This window comes from Euprymna scolopes, chromosome 41 (genome assembly GCF_053919585.1).
Source record: "Euprymna scolopes isolate OS-2025 chromosome 41, ASM5391958v1, whole genome shotgun sequence".
Lineage (NCBI taxonomy): Eukaryota > Metazoa > Mollusca > Cephalopoda > Sepiida > Sepiolidae > Euprymna > Euprymna scolopes.
In genome coordinates this window covers 66,203,124-66,228,179 of record NC_136522.1, presented here as the reverse complement: position 1 = coordinate 66,228,179, position 25,056 = coordinate 66,203,124, and the positions used below count along the sequence as shown (strand labels likewise).

General features: G+C 36.5%; 1 protein-coding gene and 1 pseudogene across 2 annotated transcripts; both read left to right on the top strand.

The window, feature by feature from the left end:
* Position 1: 1 nt before the first annotated feature.
* Positions 2-16,262, top strand: LOC145266572 (A-kinase anchor protein 14-like). 2 transcript variants are annotated; one of them, XM_080122411.1, is made up of 5 exons: positions 2-85; positions 1,481-1,857; positions 7,296-7,382; positions 12,626-12,678; positions 16,133-16,262. In XM_080122411.1, exons 1-5 carry the CDS (start codon positions 79-81, stop codon positions 16,215-16,217), a joined length of 609 nt encoding a protein of 202 aa, XP_079978537.1. In that variant the 5' UTR covers positions 2-78; the 3' UTR covers positions 16,218-16,262. The 2 variants fall into 2 exon arrangements, with proteins under 2 accessions (XP_079978537.1, XP_079978536.1); XM_080122410.1 differs by having other exon boundaries at positions 7,296-7,475.
* A 7,975-nt stretch (positions 16,263-24,237) lies between these two features.
* On the top strand, positions 24,238-24,356 carry LOC145266844 (5S ribosomal RNA; annotated as a pseudogene).
* The last annotated feature ends 700 nt before the right edge of the window (positions 24,357-25,056 follow it).

The following is a 25,056-nucleotide window of genomic DNA, read 5'->3' as shown; positions in this document are numbered from 1 at the left end:
TTTCCGACACAATTTGTTACATCGATTTTGATTGGCTTATACACATTACTTACGTTGCCATAGAAACTATCAACAAAGATGGCGGGTAAGTTAAGAAATTACATGAGAATTGTTCATTGTTTTTATCATCATCATTATTATTATTATTATTATAGGTTAATTCTAATTGATAAAAAAGAAAAAACAATTATTTAAATTTTTATCTGATGAAAGCCAAAAAGGAAGATTATTTGTTATTTTTTTTTGTTTGCTATTACTGTAGTACCTATTTCATATAAAAAAAGACTAGCAGTTCCAACTATCAGAGACGAAATCGTTTCGACATCTCTGGGCCTCTACAGTTTTTTTTTATTTTTTTTTTTTTATTACATTTTCACCCCAAACAAGGCACATTGACACTTTGGTGTAGGGGGCTACTATCAGGGGCAACAACTACTGGGGTACTATGTAGGGATTTGGGCAGCAAAATGTCGGTTCACGTTGCACTTGAACTTCTGTACGTCAGTACAGTTGGGGAAGCAGGGACCTGGAATGGAATTCCAAAGTGTAGCGGTTTTGGGGAAGAAACTACTGGAGTAGAAAGATCTTTTACATCTAGGGATCTCTACAGTGTGGGGGTGGAATTTAGCAGCCTGTCGGGTTGTCGAGAGTGTCTACGTCGTGGGGGCACAAGTGTCTGCAGTTCGTCAGAGCATTCACCATTAAAATACTTGTAGAACAGGCAGAGGGATGCAACATTTTGTCGATGGGACAGAGGCTGAAGCTTAGATGCCAGTTCAGGCAGGGCCTATCAGATTTGTGACTCTCTTTTGAACCTTGTCAAGGAGTGAGAGACTAATAGCAGATGCACCAGCCCAAATATGACAGCAATACTCCATACATGGGCGAATGGTGGCCTTATAGAGTGAAAGGAGTAGGATTTTGGTGCTTGTCAGGTTGTCAGAATCAGAAAAGTCTGACGAGTCGCATGACGATGTTCACTCTACACAGGTCTGAACGCTTCTTTCTTAGAACTGCCGCCTATGGAACACTGTTCTGCTGGCTTGCTTCTTGGCCGACTACAATATTGTTGCCTTCAAGTCCAATGTAAACAAGTTCGGATTTTTACGTTTTAGTTGATGAAACTTCCGACCGTCTTCAGATATAATTTATCGAACTCAGTTCCATCAGCCATGACTGGATTAAGGTTCTAAGCAATTCACAATTTCCCGAGTTCGACAGAAATATTCCTGAGTTCGACAAGATACACCTGAAGAAGGTTGGAGGTTGCATCGACCAAAACGTTGTGAAAATCACACTCAAGATGAGCAAAGTAGTCTGAGGAATCCAAATAATATGAATAACCAATCCTCATCGCAAAAATTCAGAAGCTGATAGCATTAATTAGGCAAATTAATTTGTCAGTATCACTACACCTGTATAAGAAAAATACAGAAATAACTTATTTTTCTGTTTTTTTTTTGTTGTTTTTTTTTTCCAGAGCAACCAGATGAATTATCCATGTCTCCGTCCTCTCTGGATCGATACATTGAACGATCAGCCAATGATTATGTGGATAACCTGATTGCCGATACAGTGAATGATTTACGAACCAGTAACTGTCCTTCATGTCATCAATTTAAAGCGGTGATGGCAGGGGAGTGCCTTGAATGTGACAAACTCGTTGATAAGTTCGTTTCCAAGACTATGTTCAAAGTGCAACAGGAATTTTGCTCCAACTGTGAATGTAATGCGTCGAAAAAAGATCAGCAGGTTTATACGTTTAACGACAACTATAAAATCCCGGATTTCAATTGGGGGACGATCGAGGAATTTAATGTGAATTTAGGAAAGAAAATGATTGAAGCTTACATCAAGGTGAGTTCTTGACCAAGGGTAGATAACCTATATATTTTCTATACTCATTGTAAAGCCATGATTATGTTACCTGTCGCATATTTATAATAGTACTAGCATATACAGCATAACCACGTTGACAAATCACTTCCCATCAGATCACCAAAGTTAATCAATGTTGAGCATGTTCAGTCCTAAAATGAGTGACCATTTGGGAATTCTAGGTGCTGTATGTGCTATCTGCTTATTTCGGCATTGTTTCCAGTCAGTCTTGGGCTTCTCTTTGCCTTTGTATCCAAGCAGTGCCGATTCAAAATAGGTGTGGTTGTTAATTGCACAACCCTAGCCTCACAATTACATGCCCAGCTACTCTTTACAGAGAGTGTCCATTGTCTTTTGAGATTGAATGACGGCATCGCACTAACACGCTGCCCCACGTTGCCTGGTCATAAAATATGTATAAATAAAATATTTTAATTCATGCAGATCTCTTCTTATTATAGATCCAATTCTCTAATTATTATCTACTAGCCTGGGTGCCCGGCATTACCCGGGTGTGTGGAGGTGTGCCTAAGAGTGTTGGTTGCGCAAAAAAAAAAAAACAGCAAGTACCTATGCGAGTGCAAAAAAAAAAAAAAAAATTAGGAGTAGTGGGCAGACTCGAACCCGCAATACACCAGAGGAAAAGGAGGTGAAAAAAAAAAAGCAAACGGTCTTATCAATGTGCCCACCACAATTGTGACCTTATGGGCAATCAAAATAACATGTTTTATGCGACGTCATTGACGCGAGGTTTCAATGACTTGCAAAAATGTTGACGAAAAAAGTGACCCCCTCCCTCTCTCTTTGTAAAAAACCACCCAGTTGACGGTGAAAGAATTAATGTTTTTGACCAATTTTTCGGTGTTTGTCGTCCAAGACATTGAGCTTTAAAATGATACCAATTTTACCACGTTCCAACGCATCTGTTGAAAGATTTGTGAGACACATACACACACACACAAACATATTTTACCTTTATATATAGATAATATAAATCTCAAACGTCTGTCAGTGTGTGTGTATGTTTGTATGTCTTGCTAAAACTTTTGACACACAATGTTCCCCTAAAGTCTATTTTCAATTCTTTTAATATTAATGCTTCAGCAGATACTGAAATACATTTTAAGAACATATTTAAAGCAAAGTGTTTTTCAAGATGTTATTCTAAAGTTAAAGCGACTTTAAAATTGAAGGCAGATGCAAAGCTAGACATCAGACCAAAGCGTTCAATACCATACACAGCTTTAGCTACAGTAGAAAAAGAATTGGATCATCTACAACGAGAAGTGGGCAGCACCTATTGTCATTGTGAAGAAGGCTAATGGCAAAGTACGCCTATATGTGGACAGACTGGAGACGCATCAGTATCCACTATCCATACCAGAAGATCTGTCCTCAAAACTCAACGGTGGAACTTGTTTTGCAAAACTTGACCTTGCAGATGCATATCTATAAATTAAAGTTGATGAAGATTCCAAAAATCTTCTCACTATTAACACCCGCAAGGGATTATTTCAATTTAACTGCCTTCCATTTGGGGTCAAGTCAGCTCCAGAAATATTCCAACAAACTATGGATACAATGCTCACAGGATTATCAGGAGTTTCCGCCTACATTGATGATATTATCGTTACAGGTACATCCCAAGAGGAACTTCTGCATCGTCTTACTTCCATGCTGGATCAAATTCAACAATATAGATTTCACTTAAGATCAGACAAATGCAAATTCTTCCAAACTTCTGTGAAATATCTTGGATTCATATTTGATAAAACAATATTCAGACAATAAAGCACATATGGTTCCTTCTTAACCAAACTGCACAAGTTATGGGGGCCTCTGAATAATCTTTTACAGAAAGATACCAAATGTAACTGGTCAAGCACATACAAAGAACTATTTGAGGAAATCAAAACACTTCTTAGTTCTGATCTATTGCTGACGCACTATGATCCATCATTTTTTTTTTTTTTTTTTTTACACAGTGATCACCACTTATTAAGGCCCGGAAGCCACTCAGGGATAAGGGTTATTGCAAGTACATTACGTTAGTGAGGAGATTTGATGAAGTGTTTACTTAAGGAGGCGGTTCAATAGGAATTTGTTAACATTAGACTTGAAGACATCCAAGTTGTAGTCCGGAGGGAAGCAGGCAGACGGAACAGAGTTCCACAGGCGTGCAGTTCTAAGAAAGAAGCTTTGTTCATGAAATCCGCGTTTTGATTTAGGCACAGATATAGAGTGGGGGAAATTTTTCACAGTGGATTCAGCTAGACGGGTGTTTTTCGTGAAAGATTGGCGAGGGGGGACCAGGGATTGGAGTTCAGATGAGCACCTGCCACGAAAATAACGATAAAACAAGGATAGGCTCGCAACGTCTCTTCTGTGGGAGAGGGGTTGCAGGGTAGAGAAAAGGGCATCCCCCACTAAACCACGAAGTCTATTTTGTACTCTGTCAAGGCATGATAGGCTGTTTTTGGCAGCTCCTGCCCAGATATGGCAACAGTATTCCATCCTTGGCCGTACTTGGTTTTTATATAGATAGAGAATTGCATCAGTAGTGAGATATCTTCTGGAGCGGTAGAAGGATCCCACCATCTTTCCAGCGACCTTGGCAACAGACTTGATGTACGTGTTCCATTTCAGATCAGGAGTAAAGGTCATTATTGTTATGACGGACACTTCAGACTATGGAGTCAGAGCAGTAATATCACATATTTTCCCTGATGGAAGCGAAAAAGCCATTACACACACATCAAAGTTGTTGATGCCTACTGGACGAAAGTATAGCCAAATAGAGAGAGAAGCCCTAGCAATCATCTATGCGCTAAAGAAATTGCACAAAATGCTATATGGTCATCATTTTACTCTGATTACAGACCACAAGCTTTTAATAAGTATTTTTGGTTTCAGGAAAGAAATTCCAGTTTATACAGCAAACCACTTACAAAGATGGGCAACTATGCTTTTAGATGACGACTTTTTATAAAGTACCAACCAGGCAGCAAAACTGGCCAAACAGATGCGTTATCCAGACTCATCTCTTCACATAAAAGAAGTACTGGAAGACACAGTCATTGCTGCTATATCTGGGGAACCTGAAGTTGTCTCTGCACTTGTTTCCACAGTGGGATCGCTATCTGTCACTTCAGAGATTATCCAGGAGGCTACAGCCGCAGATCCATTATTACAGAAAGTTTGATGTTTTCATCTCACAAGCTGGCCCGGTCCTGGATATAACCTCAAACTATATCCAGTGGTGAGGCCCAGCCTGCAGGCTTTGGAGAGTGTGGAGCCACCCTTTAATTGCCATTGCTCCTAGCTCCACTCTGATCCGGAGTGGTAGTACGTGTTAGGGTCCCAACTATGGGTTGAATAGAAACTGACTTGAACACAAAAAATATATTCTATTAAAAAATTTTTCTTCAAAATCTTTGGATTCGGCATTAAATAACCTGAAAAGGGTTGATATGCCGTAAAACAAAAACAACAAACCAACCAACCACAAGCTGGCCCAAAACATGCACTAACCAACAACTTCAACCATTTTTTTTCAAAGAAGATCTTCTTAATCCGAGATTAATGGAACACTTCTTTTTGGAGAACTGTTCTTGTCCATTCAGAGTTCTCAGGCCATTCCACTATGGTCATCAGAGAAGTAATTGGATGAAAGCCGTGGCACTTGGCTATGTGTATTGGCCAAATATGGACAAGCAGTTAGAGGAACTTGTAAAAGATTGTGCCAAATGTCAACTGGTTGCAAAGTCTTTTCAGAGAAACATTGCATGCATGGACTACCCCAGAAACCCTTTGATCATGACTAGGGCTATGACAACAGCATATTCTTTTCATTATTTTGATTCTCGAATGTATATCAGTTAATATCTTATAGATAGAGTGATGTGGTTCTCGAATATATATCAGTTAATATCTTTTAGATAGAGTGATGTGGTTCTTGATTGATTAACTGTGTCTGTGTCGGATATATACTTAAGAGTCAAAACAATGATAAGAATATTCTCTTAGTCCTAATCATGACTCCCCATGGACTTTGCAGGAGCAATTAATGGATAATGTTACTTAATATTTGTTGATGCATATAGTAAGTGGCCAGAAGTCTTCCAGATGAACCATACCTCAAATGAAACTAAAGAAACTACTATATTTTACTGGACACGTTTGAATTACCTCAGTGTTCAAGCAACATGCAGTAAACAAAGCAAATCTTAGAAGAAGGGTCCGATCCGAAGGATGCGATGAAGATGCAAATCAACTTCAACTCTACAAATAGGCCCACATCAAACATTTTATAAGCATCGTATTTCAAAGGGGAGGTGTTATAGCGATACAAATGGGGGAATAACTCTACTAAAGAAAGTAAGAGTTATTGACCTTTATAGATCTTTAGAAAAGACTAGAGAGTTCTAGAGAGGGACTGCAGAGAAGGTGATGGCAACTACGGACACTGAATATCGTTCTGCAAATAATTTAAGGTTTCTGCAGTGATTAAATTGTGTTTAAAAACACAATGAGCTGGTTTACTTGTTATTAGACTATCCAATGATCCTGGCATTCCATTCTCGGAACATGTTGGGGACAGGACGGTCTGCCGTGTTTTAGACGATCCCATCCCCATGTATATTATGGTGAAATTAATATATTTGGTGGTAGAGAAATGTAAAAGGCGAAAGGTCGCATAATGAAGACGAAAATATACCGTTATATATCAACGAAACAAATGCAATTTATTTGCATAAATATATACAGGAAAGAGTGATAGAAATGATAGGAAGAATAAGAGTTCATAAGAGTAACGTTACTTGCAAGAGGCTGGCGGTAGCCAGGAGCATTGTGGTGGCCCATTGCCACCGGAGCGGTGGTTCGTCACATGTTGACTGGTCGAGCGTTCAGCGGAAAAGAGAGTGAAATAAGAGAAACAGGAAGTGACGTAGGTAGGTTGCTCTTCTGAGTTAAAGGGCGATAATTGAGTTGGACTGAGAGTGTTCAACTCCCACAAACACAACAGTTTTATTTAGAATTATTATTTAAAGTTGATTTATTTAATTTACTTTTAATCTAATTTATTTTACTTTACTACTTGTTCGATGTTATCCAATAATCATGACATCCCTTTTCTCTGAACACAACAGTGTATTTATCAAATATGTTAAAACAACTTTTGCTGCTACTGTTTCCTATAAAGTATTTCACAAGCTACACTGTGATGTCATATTGTATATGGTGTACTTATCTGTATATCGGTTCATGTGGAGTTATTATAGCAATGTAACTTAAAAATTCTGAAACACAGCAACAATAAATATGTAAAAACAACATTTTCTGCTGCTGCTGTTTCTTATAAAGCTTTTAACAAATTGCACTGTGCTGTCATATTTTAACTTAATTTTCTTTTTCAGACGTGGGAATACGATGTCCGTTGGTTATACTGTACCTATTTTCTACGGAGAGAAGTGTTCGAGTTTGATTACCGTTATCGATATCAGGTACGGTGGAGCATACCGACGAGGCGCAAACCCATTCCGCGAGCAACTGCTAGTATATTTTTCACATTTGTACTGTCAAAGATTAAACCAAGGGTAAGCAATTGTTTCTGGTTTGGTTGGAGAAGGGGAAGCGTTGTTAGTGGTAGTTGGGTTTGAATGGAGGTTCTCCAATTTTGTTTTTTGCCTTTATGCAGGCAAAGTGAAGTACTAGGTGTGTCAGAAACTTCGTGAAAAATATTGAATAATTTGATCCCGTGTCTTTCGAAGCTTATAACTACTCGAAAAATGTAATTCAAACCCTAATTTTTTTAATTAAAGGAGCAAGGACCAAAGTTTCATTTAAAAAAAAAAATACAAATAACATGGTTTTTAAAAAATAAAAAAGGTTTTAAACTTCGGACATTACACGTAAATTTCCAAAAAAAACTGTTCGTTTTTTTTGTTTTAAATTAGAATATATTATTTATTGATCTTTTATCTTCAATTTGTGATATATAAAACTTTGGCACATAAATTAATTATTTACTTTTTAATAGACATTTCAAAATGGGGGGGCGTAAATTAATTCGACCCCCTGTCTTTCCAAGCTTATAACTACTCGAAAAATGTAATTCAAACCCTAATTTTTTTTTCAATTAAAGGGGCAAGGACCAAGGTTTCATTTAAAAAAAAAAAATACAAACAACATGGTTTAAAAAAAAAAAAAGGTTTTAAACTTCGGACTTTACAGGTAAATTTCCAAAAAACTGTTCTTTTTTTTGTTTTAAATTAGAATATATTATTTATTGACCTTTTATCTTCAATTTTTGATATATAAAACTTTGGCACATAAATTAATTATTTACTTTTTAATAGACATTTCAAAATAGGGGGGGCGTGAATTAAAAAAAAACAACGTGTGTCTAAAATATTATATTCAGTTTATTGGAAAGAGCATAAAATTTCACATTGACCCTGAAAATATCGTAAAAATAGAATCAATAGAAAAATTTTGATAGATTTTTAAAGTTTAAAAATTGAAAAATACTGAACTCGTAACATTCAATTAACTTCATTACTATTTTTTTTAAAATAAAAAAATAATATTTCTATTACGTTTTATACAATTTTAATAGTTTATTTTGGAAGTATAATCCATAAAGAAAATAAACAACCCACTTTTAAAAGAGAAATTACGAGTTTTTTTATATTTTATTCGCAGTTTCGTGTTAGGGGTGTCAAAAATTCCTACAAAAATTCTGATACACCTAGTGAAGTACCACATTCAGATCCTGACGATTTATATGCTAATACTATTCATAATGCAGATGCAGTTTTTAGTTTTTTTTTATACCCCTTCCAATGAATTTGAATATATATTATGAACCTCACCTCAGGCACCTGCTTGAGAAGAAACAACAAACATGATTAATTGCCAAAAAAGATAAGTAAAATTTTAAATGTTTGAAATGTCAGAAAGATAAGTTGGTAAGCATAAGAAATACGACAACTGCCAAGCGGAGAGCACATACAGCACCTGGAATTCCCAAATGGTCACACATTTTAGTACTGACCAGGTTTAATGTTGCTTAACTTTGGTTATCTAACAGGAGCCAGTTTGTCAATGTGATTATGCTGTATAATGGTAGAAAGATAATGAAATATTTTTCTTGGCTTCGCCAGATTGTAACCCATGTCCTTTCTTTTGTTTCCTCTCTGTCCTTCTTCCTTCCTTTCTCTTGATTTCATCAATGCTGCATTTCTGTGCATGTTTTACACGTATTTAAATGGAATGTGCGCTGATGAACTCATTGCAGTTGTTCCCCCCCCTCTCGATATGTACATACCTCCAACAAAACAGCTTAGCAACAAAATCACAATCCCTTCACTGTTGAGGTCCCTAAATGCCATAAAGCTTTCTACTCTAATAGTTTCTTCCTTGGACTGCTAGACTTTGGAATTCCCTTCCTGCTATCTGCTTCTCCAACTGTACTGATATGCAGAAGTTTAAATGTAATGTAAACCAACATCTTGTTAATCTTTCTTAAACATGGTCCCAAATAGTAGTCCCTTATGTTCAAGTGGCGATGTGCCTTGTTAAAGGTGATTATGATTATATACAGATGTATCCTCGATCAGCATGATTTAAGCAATGATAAGCCTGGCCAGTACTAGATGGGTGACCATTTGGGAAGGCTAGGCGCTGTATGTACCGCACCAAGCTATAAGAAGTTTCCCGGTTCGTATCTGGAGGCGGATTAATTCGCTGGGAGAGGTATGCACTCCTAGTCTTAGTTAAGACATGCATCTAGGGGGAGGTAACTCTGATGATGTCGGCAGCAGCAGGACGTTGGTTGGCTATGGAGGAGGATGAATCTCTAGCAGATCGACGGTTCTATGGTATTAAGAAACAGCTGAAAACAGTCGACGATTGGTAGGCAAAATGAGAAAACAATGTAAGAACAAAATATTTGACAACGCCCTCTCTTATTGTTACAAATGAATTTTTAAATAATAATGTTATTATTTAGAAAACCATTTTTAGCATGGGGAGGGCGTGGGCTTTGTTAACTATTCTGTGCTTTCTCTCTATGTATGAAGTTAAAGTTTTATTTTAACTATAAAAATTTGGTGGGTTATTAAATTGATTTGTTTTACTGTAAAAACAAAAACGAAATGCAAATAATAATAATAATAATGACAAATTTATAGATTAACACTCTCAGCAAAATCCCCATTCCAAATGGAAGTATTACTTTTATAGGTGACTAGCTGAGGTACCCGGCACTGCCTGGGTGTATCGAGATAATGTAGTAAGGACCCCCCCCCCTAAAAAAAAAAGCTGGTAGCTGGTAGCAGCGGATGGGGAGGGGGGGTCAAAACAACAGCGGAAAGAGGTGTTCTTAAAAAAATGTGGTAGTATGGAGATGGGATTATCATCCGACCAAAGTAGAATAGAAAATGCTCAGTCAACATATTAATGTACAAGGTCGAATTAATTTGACCTTGCAAGCGAACTATAGGCCCTGGACTATTGGTACTAATAATGCCCCACAACAAAACTGAACCTCAACCACCTTGCAGTGTTGAAACTGAGCACCAAGGATTAAATTCTTCATCTTTCCTCCAATGGACGTACTGCCTACCATCACTACCTAGCCTATTGGACTTGCTTAAATATCCACCAACAGGCAACAAAGCATCTTTAATCATAATATTTTAAACTGATTTAGGTGCGATAATTTAAGCTGGATTTAAGCGAATTTGTTGCCGTGGAATTTCTTTTTGCCTCCTCAATTTGAAGTTATTTTTGTCAATTGACGTGAACGCTAGAATATTTCAATTAAAAGTCAAATATGAACAGGTAAAATTATAGAGGAATAAAAGGCAAATCAAATGAGGTATATGTTGTTTAAACAGTTACATTAAATTTAGCTTAAATTTGCAGTTTTTGAAAAAATTACAAGTGCGAACTTTCTTTTTGCTGGCACTGCATGTATGTATGTATGTATGCCTAAAACTTTGGGCAGAGACGACAGATTTTCATAAGATCGCTATCATTTTGAAGCTGGACCCTTCAGACGACAAATACCGAAAAATTGGCTAAAAACATGAAATTCCTTCACCCTCAACTGGGCACTTTTCTACAAGGTGGGGTCGCTTTTTTCACCAATATTTTCGAAAGTCATCCCCTCTTTTCGATTGACTAGCCTTAATTTAAACATTCATCACTTCTGGTTTGGCAATGGGTGTAACAGCAAACACTTCACTTTCTTTTCCTCCTTTGTGGTAGAGGTTCGAGCCTGCCTGCCTACTACCACTTTTTTTTCTTTGCTCAACACACACCTCCAAACACTTGGGCAATGCCGGGTATCCAGGCTAGTTAGCTATAATCGAAACCAAAACCAAAACTTATGAAGAATTCTTAGTAAAATTATTTATTACAAGAAAATGGAAGTCCATAACAATTAAACGACAGTCACTCGGACGCACAAAATAAATAACACACATTCTATCCTATTAATATATATAATTGGGAGAAATGTCCTCCAAAATCCTGATGCAGAACCCTAATTGTAACTGTAGAAGCATAAACGAATGCCCTTTTAAGTGAGAAATATTTAATTTGGAATGTGGTGTATAAATGCAGCATGTTTTTCTTTCACTTTCTTTTCCACCTTCGCATCACAGGTTCGAGCCTGCCTGCCTACTACCACTTCTTTTTTTTTTTTTTTTGCTCAACACATATCTCCTTATACCCAGGCAAAGCCGGGAACCCAGGCTAGTCTATTATATAAATGGCAGTTGTATGAGTATCTGTGCATGTGTGTATGTCTGGCTAAAAGTAAAAAAAAACGATAAAACAAATATCCACAAAGTTTTTTTTTTATATAGGTGTTGTCCTGGATGAATATATAAAATTTAGAAATGATGAAACCGGAAGTAAATTTGTATGAGTAGGTTTTTGGTTTCTCTCCTTTCAAAACTGTAAAAATGTAATGTTGTGTGTTGTGACCCTTTAAGCTGTGATCATAGCATAGTATCTGTATTAACTGTGGTAATAAGGGCCAAGGGTCAAAACATTATTATTATTATTATTATTATTATTATTATTATTATCAATTGATTCGAGCGACGGCTGGTCGCTGGATCAATTATTATGATTAGAAAAATAAACAATTAAATTGGGAAAAAATGATTGACATGTAATATCGCAAAAGGAATGTGAAAATAGAAAATAGATGTAAACATGATTTTGGGTTTGCATAAACAAATAACTAGATTGGGGTTACATCAGCTGTTGGTCCGCGACACGTAATGATGAGACATAATGAGACACATGATGCATGTAGATTTGGGGAGATTCTAGGCAGTTGTTAGCTGGACATCAGAGAGAACAAATGACTCAAAATGACACAAGGATCAGCGTCATTTCAAGCAGCCAAGATGTAAAAACGTGTAATCTCTGAAAATGCTGTCCGGATCATGGAAATAAATGTTCGTAAATAATTCAGGTATGTGTTGTGTTATTTACATCTGTTAAAAAGAACTGTTTCGATACGTCTATGTCAATCGTTTCCTGTTAGAACTGTTGCATAAATGTTAAAATATACATACTAGACAATCAACTAAATGATACGACATGTATACATACACATAATACGTGTACGTCATTATATTCATATTCGTAAGCCTGCCTATATAACAAACATTTAAATCTCCTTGGCATTTAATATTTGACGTCTATTTCTTTTTCTTTTCAGAATCATCCCGTGGAAGTGTTTTTTATCCTAGAAACAAATCGACTTGTACACAGGTGAGAGATACAGGAAATCTGTCACTTATTTTGTAATGCCAAATCACATATGGAATTTAGTTTATATTTCGTTTCTCAGTTGGTAGTTGATGACACTTAACGTATGTGTGTGAGACTTCCTTTCAATAACCACACATGAATATTTAATTTTATGAGCAAAAAAAAAAAAAAAAAAAAGTGGGGCTTAATCTTAATGATAACTGATAATAATAAATAGAAATGAAATACTCACATAAGTAAAGGTAATTTTTGTGTTGGTTGGTTGGTTATTTTTGTTTTACGGCATATCAACCCTTTTTAGGTCATTTAATGCCAAATCCAGTGATTTTGAAGAAAATTTTTTTAATAGAATATATTATTTTTTTCAAGTCGGTTTCTATTTAACCCATAGTTGAGACCCTAACAGGTACTACCATTCCGGGTCAGAGTGGACCTGGGAGCAATGGCAATTAAAGGGTGGCTCCACACTTTCCAAAGCCCACAAGTTTGGGCCTCAGCATAGCATATAGTTTAAGTTCATATCCAGGACTGCAATTTTTTGTGAGCAAATATAGTGGAGGCATAATCTTGATAATAACTGATGATAATAAATAGAAAGGAAATAATAATCCCATATGAAGATTGTATTTTTATCGGCACAGGAAAGAGTTAATCTTAGCAATAACTGATTATAATAATAAATAGAAAGGAAATAATAATCATATGCAAATTTAAATGAGGAGCCGATGGAATAAAAGAAAATCGACTTTACTTTATTATATAGAATAAGTAAAGCAACCTCTAAAATTTAGAAACACGATCTATAAAAGAACAAATAAATGAACATTTATTTGTTCGTTTTCTTTATAAATGTTATATATTTTTTTTTAAAGCATGACTTACGTAATCGAGTTTTTGTGTCGAGATGTTTTGATTGGCTAATTTAAATATCTCGACAATCCTTTCTATATGAAGCCAGGCTGTACACTCTTTAACCCTTATCCTCTAGTGGCCTCTTAGCCTTGATAAGTGGTGATGCCTTTGTAAAAAAAAAAATTTAAAAAAAAAAAGGCACTACAGAAAGACATAGTTATTTAAGTAAATGTTCTTTAGGTCCTTATACACAATTGACATTTCAGTATATGGTTTCAATGAGTGCTCTAACCTTCCTTTAAAGTGATGTAAATTTTTTAAATCTTTGCAAAAAATTATACAGGGTGGAACGATAAAGTTGTCGCCCTAAAGAAAACAACACTGGAGCTTTATTTTAAAACTTTTATTGAAAAAATCGATTCAGGTAACTTGTTTATGTAGTAGAGAAGACATCTCTTCAATGTAGCTGCCTTCAGCCTCAATCACCACCTCGATACGGGTTCGGAAGTGGGAGCATGCCTTTTCCATAAGAGCCAGCGAGAGCTCGCCGAATACTAGGTGGATGGCAGCGATCAGGCTGGCTTTGATGTTGTGGGAGGTCATGTTGGTGATGTTCTCGACATATGACCAAACGAAATAGTCCAGCAGGTTCAGATTGGGGAAAAGAGGGCCATTAAAAGAAGGGTACAAAGTCGTAGCACTCCTGAAGTCAAGCCTGAGTCTCTTTGGATTTGTGGGCTGGCGCTGAGTCCTACTGCCACACCCAGGGTTTGCCAGCGCCCACTTGATTGCACCAGGGGATCACCACATTCTTAAGCACATCCAGGTACACTTTAGTGTTGATTTTCAAGCCGACTTCGAAGATGTGAGGTGGCATGATGTTGCCCTCACTTCAAACCACACCAAAGATGATAACCGTGGCTGGAAACTTTGTTTTCATCACCCCGGGCACGTTCCAGTTATTTGTGACAATCCAGCGATGCATTTGGAGAGTGCTGGCAATGGTCTTGTTGTCATAACTTGGACCGGTAGAGAGTATGAGTTGTACAGCGGCGCATCTCCGACCTTGCTCGTTAAACATTATGCCACTTTCAGACATGATAAAAAGCTCCTATCACTCTTGGGATTTGTACACAACTGATCAACTAGTAGATGGTCTGCAACAAAAAAGCGAAAACCGGTTTTCATCAAACGGAAATGGAATCTTGTTGTCTTTTCTAGGGCGACAATTTTATCGTTCCACGTTTTAGATATTAATTACAAGGTGCATTCCAAAAGTAATGCCTCCTATTTTTTTATTCTGCCCGAGAGGATTGCAAATTGCATTGTTATGATGACTGAACTTATGCATTCATGATCTTAAAGTTTCATTTCACCGTCACAGATGTTGATGATGTGAGACTCTAAGAAAGCAACACCTGTCAGAAGCAGAGATACGTCATTGAATTCCTGGCAAAAGTGCATTGACGATGTAGAAAAAAAGGTCACTCGTTTTAATGGTACTATCCCTGTCTTAGTAGCTCTTAAACTTTTTTGAGATTAAAAAAAAAAAATAAGAGGCTTTACTTTTGGAACGGACCTCATAAATATAATATTGTATTTATAAAAGATTTTTGACAATAAATGAAAAAAAAAAAATTGCCCAGGAAAGTTTGGAAAATGGAAACAACTACATGATTGATTTATATTACTTGGATTCATCGGAATAGTTTTCTCATCTTAAGTGTGATTTTCACAACGTTTCGGTCGATATGACCTCCGACCTTCTTCAGGTGTATCTTGTCAAACTCAGGAATGTTTCCGTTGAACTCAGGAATTTGGATGGAATCTCGAGCAGAACCCGTCATTTACTTCACGGGGTTAGCGTGCTCTTGTTCTGTTCAAATTCTTTAGTTTGACAGAAACATTCCCGATGTTGACATGATACACCTGAAGAAGGTCAGAGGTTATGTCGACCGAAACATTGTGAAAAATCACACTCAAGATGAGAACAGTAGTCCGATGAATCCAAATAATACGAATAACCAATCCTCATCTCAAAAATTTAGAAACGTTCATGGGTCGTTTTGGTTAATGGGAGAGATATTTAAATTTAGAATCTAGTGCATTCCATAGTCAACTAGCAAGGTGACCTGATGTTGCCGGGGATCGAATGATGATCAACGAATGTTTCACACTCACATATGTTATTGTCATCGAAATCGATGAAATAGCTAAGTCCGAGTGACAATAGCATGTTTTTTTTGGTTTTTTTCTATTTAACGCAGATAAAAAAAGTTTTTCTTTCTTTTAATGGAAAAGTTGTTTTGGTTTGACTGGCCAATAAAAAATAATTTTTAAGTAAGTTGTCTTCACTGATATGATAATTTGCCACCCTAACGTAAAAAGAGGGTCTAAAATATTATTAACAAAAAGTGTATTAGCAAAGTATGTTACACAAGTACACACCATGACTGCCACAAATTGCTACTCCTATAACGTCTTAGATTTAACTATATTTATAGTTTCTGGGCAAGTTCATTATTCCATAAATAGGTACATCAGCTTATTCCATAACTATATCATTCAGTCTAAAGTAGATTTTAATTTTTTTTTTTTTCAGGCCCAGTGAAAGTCGATTCCGTGAAGAATGGCTCAAGGACATTATTGAAAATAAAATCCTTCTGATTTCTTCCATAGATTTCTAAACCCCACCACCTTCCGTATTTTTTAAATAAAATATAAAAAGGAAATTTTATCTAGAATTAACTATTTATTAAAAAGAAATTATTTGTTTTATATTTTTACCAGCAGAGTTAACCAGCATTGCCCGGATCCATATAAAAACTACATAGAAGATGGTAGATAGTGTTAAATTTCTCCGCACCTCCCAGAAGAGAAATTTTTATGTGAGGAATGAAAAAATAAAACTTAGGAGGCATTCAGAAAGTACCAAATAAAATTAAGAATGCCTCCAGAGCACTATTAAAACTAAGTTTTTCCTCGCCCTCTTTAAGATATCCCTTTGATATGGTTATGCTGATTAAAAAAATAAATATCAACTTTGTAGGGATTTGTTGTGTACTTTTTAGTGGTAGAACGATTCCAATATTTTTCCTGATTCTGATACAATTACCGATTCCGTACTAAATTCCTGATTCCGATACAATTATTGATTCTGATTTTTCATAAATCCCTAAATACTTTACTATAAAATTGTTATTTTTTCCTGATTACCCTAAAAACAATGTGCAAATATTTTCTCAAACGTTAAAATACATTTGCGAGGAGAGGGTCATCTATAGATTTTTTTGTTTTATCGATAAATATTTATTATTTTATTATTACTTCCAGCAGTGGAAAATTTTGCTTTATACAAAATCAAATAAAAAGGATAATTGAAAGAATCATTTTTGGTATTGGAAAATAGGCACAAATTTTTTTGATTCCGATACCAATTCCGATAACCCAAAAAGTTCCAATTTTTCCGATTCTGACTCCGATTAATCGTCCCAACCCTAGTATTTTTTAATTTTAAGTTGCACATACAAACATAAACAACTGTGCTTTATATATATTTTATGTCGAGTTGTGTTTGTGTAAATTGAATGGGTTTTATGTCCACCAAACAAAGAAAATAAACCTAACCCCAACCCTAACCCTAACCCTAACCCTAACCCTAGCTCGAATCTACATATTGTCATGACCAGTGCAAAAAAAAAATGGGTCCTGAGGTAAGTCCTTAAAAGTTTTAATGAACTAATATAGTTACAGTAAATCATCACTACATCTATCATATAAATGGCAGCGGTTTGTGTGTCTGTATCTGTGTGTTATGTATGTATGTATGTATGTATGTATGTATGACTGCCTAAAACTTTCGACAGAGGCAACGGATTTTCACAAGATTGGTATCATTTTGAAGCTCGACGTCTCGGGCGACAAATATCGAAAACTTGGCCAAAAATATTAATTCCTTCACCTTCAACTGAGCAGTTTTCTACAAGGAGGGGTCGATTTTTTTGCGAGCTATTTTTGCAAGTCATTATATCAGTTGGATTGACTTTCAGTCGCGTCATGAAGTAGCGGTAAGACGTCAGATTTTCTTTCACTTTTTTTCCACCTTCGCATCACAGGTTCGAGCCTGCCTGCCTACTACCGCTTTTTTTTTTTTTTTTTTTTTTTTTGCTCAACACACACCTCCTTACACCCAGGCAATGCCAGGAACCCAGGCTAGTCTATTATATAAATGGCAATTGTTTGTGGGTATGTGTATCTGTGCGGGTGTGTACGTCTGGCTAAAAGTAAAAAAACGATAAAACAAATATCCACAAAATTGTTGTTTTTTATATAGGCGTTGTCCTGGATGAATATATAAAATTTAGAAAATAAAATAAACTAATAATTTTGAATTGAAGAATATAATAGTAGTTTCCTACCTTCAGTTTAAAGATGTGCAAACGAATATAAATTCTAAAAAAATTACTTCATTGAATACTGGGCAACACCGGAGTGGGTAATTTTTATGAGGATATACCCGTTCATGCTTAATGCACTCTACTAACCATTGCTAATACTTTTTTTTTCTTCTTCTTTTTTTTTACAAAGGAGTCACTACTTATCAAGGCCCAGAGGCCACTCGAGGATAATCGTTAATGAGTACGGTAATCAATGGGACAATACCATAGTAATCGTTAGTAGGGGAAATTTGGTAAATTCGATTACTTAAGGGGGCAGCTCATTAAGAACTTGTTTACATTGGACTTGAAGATGACCATATTATAGTCAGTTGGAAAGCAGAGAAATGGAAGAGAGTTCCATAAGCTTTGTTCATGGAATCTATGTTTAGGTTTAGGCACAGATAAAGAGTGGGGGAAATTATTAATAGTGGTTTCAGATAGACGAGTGTTTTTCATGAAAGTTTGGCAAGAGGGCGACCATAGATGGGAGCTCAGATGAACACTTGCCATGAAAATAACAATAAAGCAGAGATAGGCTCGCAATGTCTCTTTTGTGCGAAAGCAGTTGCAGGGAAGAGAAAAGGACATCCCCTACTAGTTACGAAGTCTATTTTGAACTCTGTTAAGGTAGGATAACGTGCTTCTAGCTGTTCCTGCCCAGATGTGGCAACAGTACTCCATCCTTGGACGTACTTAGCTCCTATACAGGTAGAGAATTGCATCAGCAGTGAGATATCTACTGGAGCGATAGAATGATCCCACCATTTTTCCAGTGACCTTGGCAACGGATTAGATGTACGTGTTCCATTAACGCGAAACTACAGATTGTCTACTTATTTATTTATTTGTTTATTTATTTGTTTAGTTATTTATTTGTTTATTTATTTATTTGTTTATTTATTTATTTGTTTATTTATTTGTTTATTTATTTATTTATTTGTTTATTTATTTGTTTTTTATTTATTTGTTTATTTATTTGTTTGTTTATTTATTTGTTTATTTATTTATTTGTTTGTTTATTTATTTGTTTATTTATTTGTTTGTTTATTTATTTGTTTGTTTATTTATTTGTTTATTTATTTGTTTGTTTATTTATTTGTTTATTTATTTACTTGTTTGTTTATTTGTTTATTTGTTTGTTTATTTGTATATTTATTTGTTTATTTATTTGTTTATTTATTTACTTGTTTGTTTATTTGTTTGTTTATTTGTTTATTTATTTGTTTATTTGTTTATTTGTTTGTTTATTTGTATATTTATTTGTTTATTTATTTGTTTGTTTATTTATTTGTTTATTTATTTGTTTATTTAGTTGCAGACTGTTATCCTCATCTTCATAGTTGTTGTTTTACAGCGTTTCGGCCAACTACTCCTTTGGCCTTCTTCAGGTGGTCAACTGCGACGGGATAGGAGTACTGAGTCTCTAAACTGTATCCAAATAAATAAATAAATATACAAATTGCTTACTCATTTCAAAGGATTCCAATTTGGTAAGAACCCAACCACGGAAGACCAGGTAAAAACGAAAACTTGGATTTATAAGACCAAAAATCCAATCTTGATTGCCCTTCGGGGTCCATGGCGCAGCAGATGGAGGCATTGAATCTCTACGGTTCCAGGTAGGCATTGTCTAAATATAGTAGTTTCAATCCTACCTAGAGCTTGCCAGAGGATTCGTTGGCCAAAAACGTAGTGAGACGACAACAACTATGGAAGGCAGTAATTACTGAGGATACAGTTAAGAGACTCAGCATTAAGTATGTTATGGAAGGAACTAAATCCAAGTAAGATTTTATTCTTCTTAACAACATGCTGCAACAAACTATGGTGATTGAATCACAGTGATTCCCACAAACGCTTTCTTTCTCTGCTTTCCTCTTCACTCTCAGAAGTAAGTTTTCACAGGAATGTACCTATTTACAATGCCTCCCCACGGGACATAGTTAGACACCAGGGTCGTTTTTTAATGTGGAGAAAAGGAACAAAAATAAAAATTGTCTCAGTCGTGAAGGATTTCTCCTCCACTGACAGAGAACAAGAAATTGAAGAACAGATACTACACTTTGATCGTGTCCCGAAGGCGATATTTATTTGCTCCCCCACCGAGCAAATTAGGCACAAGGCCGATTTTTAATGTGAGGAGTGAAGGGGAGGGGGAAGGGAAAAGGGGACCAGCTCCCGAGAAGTGGGAAATGGGAGCTGGATAGTGATTTGCCAGCTGGCCCAAGTAGGGTTACCCCAACATGGACCAGAAGATTGCCATAAGGGCAATGGTCTTTGCTTGCAGCATCTGCCGGAACAGACACTACACTTTGATCGTCTTTGCTTGCAGCATCTGCCGGAACAGATACTACACTTTGAGGTATTTATTTGCTCCCCCACTGAGCAAATTAGGCTCAAGGCCGATTTTTAATGTGAGGAGTGAAGGGGAAATGGGGACCAACTCCCCGGGGAGTAGGGGAGCTAGATATTGGCAATTGGTATGAAGGGTTGCTCCTACATTGACCAAGGTCTTATATGTGGGGTTTCCCCCACATATGGTCTTTGCTTGCAGTATCTGCTGGAACAGATACTACACTTTGAGATATTTATTTGCTCCCCCACCGAGCAAATTAGGCACAAGGCCGATTTTTAATGTGAGGAGTGAAGGGGAAATGGGGACCAACTCCCCGGGGAGTAGGGGAGCTGGATAGTGACAATTGGTATGAAGGGTTGCCCCTACATTGACCAAGGTCTTATATGTAGGGTTGCCCCCACATATGGTCTTTGCTTGCAGCATCTGCCGGAACAGATGGTATTTATTTGCTCCCCCACTGAGCAAATTAGGCACAAGGCCGTTTTTAATGTGAGGTAAAAACCAGCTCCCCTAAAAGGGGTCACTCTGGTTACCAAAAATAATAATTGTCCCAGTATAGAGGGTTTCCCCTCCATTGACTGGTACAAATTATCTTAAGTGCAGCATCTGCCGGAACAGATACTACACTTTGATCTTGTCCCGAAGGCCAAGTATTCACAGGAATGTATTACCTCAAATTATTTTCAACCAATGAAAATCGTTTGAAACTCCAAGAATAACAAGTCTATGCCACAGTGTGCCCTATCTTGATCTAAAATGGAACACATACATCAAATCTGTCGCCAAGATCGCTGGAAAAATGGTTGGATCACTTTACTGCTCCAATAGGTATCTCATTGCCAATGCAATCCTCTATCTGGATGAAAGCCAAGTACATCCTAAAATGGAGTACTGTTACCATATATGAGCAGGAGCTGCTCGGCGCACCTTATTCAGTCTTGATAGAGTTCAAAATCTAATAAGTGATGCTCTTTTCTCTTCCCTGCAATTTCTTTCCCACAGAAGAGACGTTGTGAGTCTGTCTCTGCTCTATCATTATTTTCATGGTAAGTTCTCGTCTGAACTCCACTTTATCCTTCCCCCTTTGCCAAACTTTCACAACAAAAACACCTGACTACCTACAACCACTATACACGATTTCCCCAACTCTCTAACTGTGCCTAAATCTAAATGCAGATTCTATGAATAAAGTTACTTTCCCAGAACTATCCGTCTGTGGAACACTGTTCCATTGGCCTGCTTCCTGGTTGAATACAACGTAGTAGCCTTCAAATCCAATGTAAACAAATTCTTGTTGAATCGTCTCAATAAATAATCAAATTCTATCCAATTTACACCATCAACGATTACTATACTACCACCTTACATTCATTAAACCTTATCCTTTGGTCTTTGGGCCTTGATAAGTGATGGTTCTCAAGTAAAGAAAACAACAACAGAAAATAAAACTTAGAAACTTCTATAAAACAGTAGCTTGGTGAATGGAAATCAGAGTTCTTCTGAATGACACTTGCGATGCTTCTCGACTCTTAACATAAATAACACCCATCATAGAAGACTGGAATGCCCTATGCTGAAATATTTTAAGCCTGCTAGTATATATCTAGTGAACTTAGCCACCCAGAAGGTAAACTCACACACACACACACACACACACACACACACACACACACTACAGAACTTTTAAACAAACTTTCTGGTAGACACTTTGTCTACTTCTTATTTAAGAACTTAAAAACTTCTACACAAACTTTGTAAAATTGTTGATATATAAATGTTTTCCACATGTCTGAATACCCTATTTACCAAATTTCAAGTCTGTAGATCAAAAATTTGTTGAGTATATAGATACTCACACACACGCACACACACACGCACACAATTCTCACTTTTATAGATATATAGATTTGGATTTTTACCCCACCCCCTTTTTTTGGTTTGTTTGTTGGCTTAACTGTACAATCCCTGGCATTATTTGCCATTTCTACCCCAAGGAATTAATCATTTTTTTTTTCAAAATTTTAGATATTATATATCTGATTTAATGCAGGAAGAAAGCTATCGATTAATGTAGGAAGAAAGCTATCGATGACAAAGAAACAATAAAGAGACTGACTTTACTTTACTTATTAGATGAGGCCAGTTTTGATTTGATGTTGAAAAGTTGTCACTGGGTTTTACCAATCACGTCTCTCTTGCATGCCCTTACACGTTTCTTGGAGTATGTTTCAGCTGGACTTTATATACCTTGAAATGTGAAGGTGACTTTCCTAAGAAAATCAATTTACGTAGAGAAATAATTTAGCAGAAAGCTCCCCCCCCCCATCCTCATCCCCCGAAAATAAATAAATAAATAAATAAATAAACAACTGCGATCACACAAGTGAGAAAAATGACAAGCACGTCTAATAATAATAGCTTGCATTGGATTGCCATGGACTCAATTCTTAGTGACGTCATTATGAGTATATATCATTCCACCAACAAAAGACGGTTTTCATGTCAGAGTTTTCATGTGCAAGTGTGTAAAATAGTGCCAAAGTATGAAAATAAAAGAATTCAAAATGAAGGGGGGGGGGTAATCATCATCATCATCATCATCATCATCATCATCATCATTAGAGAGATGATGTTAGCCAAGTGGTCAACAACACAGGCTAATAACCTGGGTGCACAAAGTTTGAGTCCAGGTCGTTCTACAGAAACGCTTTCACTTAAGATGTTGGCAGCCTTCACATAGTCCGTCCTGTAAATACCCAATGTCTTTCTAGAAAGTGTTCTAGCTAGAAAGATATCAGAGAAACAAATGCCAACAATAATCATCCAATTCATGACAACAGCACCAGGAAGGTGACAATGGCTAAGTGGTTAATGACGCGAACTGACAACCCGAGTGTACCAAGTTCGAATCCAGTTTATTACACAGAAATACTTTCAATCAATTTTTGGCAAACTTCACGTGAATCCTCCTGTATGTACCCAATGTCTTTCTAGAAAGAATTTTAATTAGAAAGATATCAGGAAAACGAATGCCTATATAATAGAACAATCTGATATATAGAACAAATTCGATTTGATCTTTAGCTGATAAAAATAGTTGATAAGGGGTCAAAATTGAAAAAAAAAAAAAATTTGGAACTTGGCAGGCATAAGTCGACTTTAAGTACTCTTCTATGCATGCACAAATATACATTTATAAGTTAAAGTTGGTTTCTTTTTCAATATTTCTTATCCATCTGGCGATAGTTAAAACAGTAATGACTAAGGCTGGATTTCTAAATGTTTTGGTTTCAATTCCAGCTCATGGCACTCAAGTCATATTTATTTTTTATTTAACTCTTGAAATTTCCCCCCACTCTATATCTGTGCCTAAATCAAAACGCGGATTCCATGAACAAAGCTTCTTTCTTAGAACTGCACGCCTGTGGAACTCTGTTCCGTCTGCCTGCTTCCCACCGGACTACAACTTGGATGTCTTCAAGTCCAACGTTAACAAATTCCTAATGAACCGCCCCCTTAAGTAAACACTTCATCAAATCTCCACACTAACGTAATGTACTTGCAATAACCCTTATCCCTGAGTGGCTTCCGGGCCTTGATAAGTGGTGTTCACTGTGTAAAAAAAAAAAAAAAAAAAAAAATCACTACTATATACTGGGTATAATGTCAAGAAATTTTATAACCGGGCAACGCCAGACGGCCACTGCTATATTTAAAAAAAACTTTTTTATTACATTTTCACCCCGAACAAGACACATTGCCACTTTGATGTCGGAGGCTACTATTAGGGACACAGGCTACAGGGGTACTAGGTGGGGAGATGGGCAGCAAGAGGTCGGTTCACGTTACACTTGAACTTCTGCATCATCATATATTGGTGTTGGGGACGAACCCTTATTACCAGGAATAATGATATACGGCATAATCACGTTGACACACCGGTTCCCGTCAGATCACCGAAGTTAAGCAACGTTGAGCCTGGCCATTACTAAAATGGGTGACCAATTTGGGAAGTCCAGGTGCTGTATGTAGGAGGACGTTGACACCTCCCTGCAAAAAATGTTGCAAAAACCTAACGTCGTCATCTCCCCTAACGGGGATATACATACGACTGGGGACCACTTGTGAATTTTATACTCCCATGAAACTTCCTCCTTTGGAGGAAGTTGGTTAAATGTTGAATAGGGTTGGTGCTGACTGCACACACACACACACACACACCAGGAATAATGAACTATTCCATGACGTCATTTCCGTCCATGACGTCAGTTCTGGATATGAGAAGCGGTTTACCAGAGAGTCGGACACAGATGCGCAAAGCGGATGATTGTTCACAACTAGTCCTACCATGAGCAAAGCTATTGTTCAATTACCATTTTTTATGTATTTTTGTTAATACATATTTATTTAATTGTTACTGTGTCTTTCTCGTCATTTATTCAGCCACTAACACCACAACAATTGGGTACAATATAATAACCAATAAAGATTTTGCTTTATAATAATAAACACGAAATCTGCATGAATTATAATATCATATTTAAATGTAGTTTATAACCGGGCAACGCTGGGCAGACATTACTATATATTGGGTACAATATAATAATCGATAGAGAAATTTACTCTATAAAATAAATACAAAATCTGTATATGTTAAAATATTATATTTAAGCATATTTCACGACCGAGCAATGCCAGGTGACCTGCTAATCTATACATATATATTCCAGC

What these genes read in the sequence shown, in the direction of transcription:
- LOC145266572 (XM_080122410.1), top strand. An exon ending in TGATTGAAGCTTACATCAAG is followed by an intron (nt 1,858 to 7,295) that starts GTGAGTTCTTGA and finishes TTTCTTTTTCAG; the next exon opens with ACGTGGGAATACGATGTCCG. An exon ending in TGTCAAAGATTAAACCAAGG is followed by an intron (nt 7,476 to 12,625) that starts GTAAGCAATTGT and finishes TTTTCTTTTCAG; the next exon opens with AATCATCCCGTGGAAGTGTT.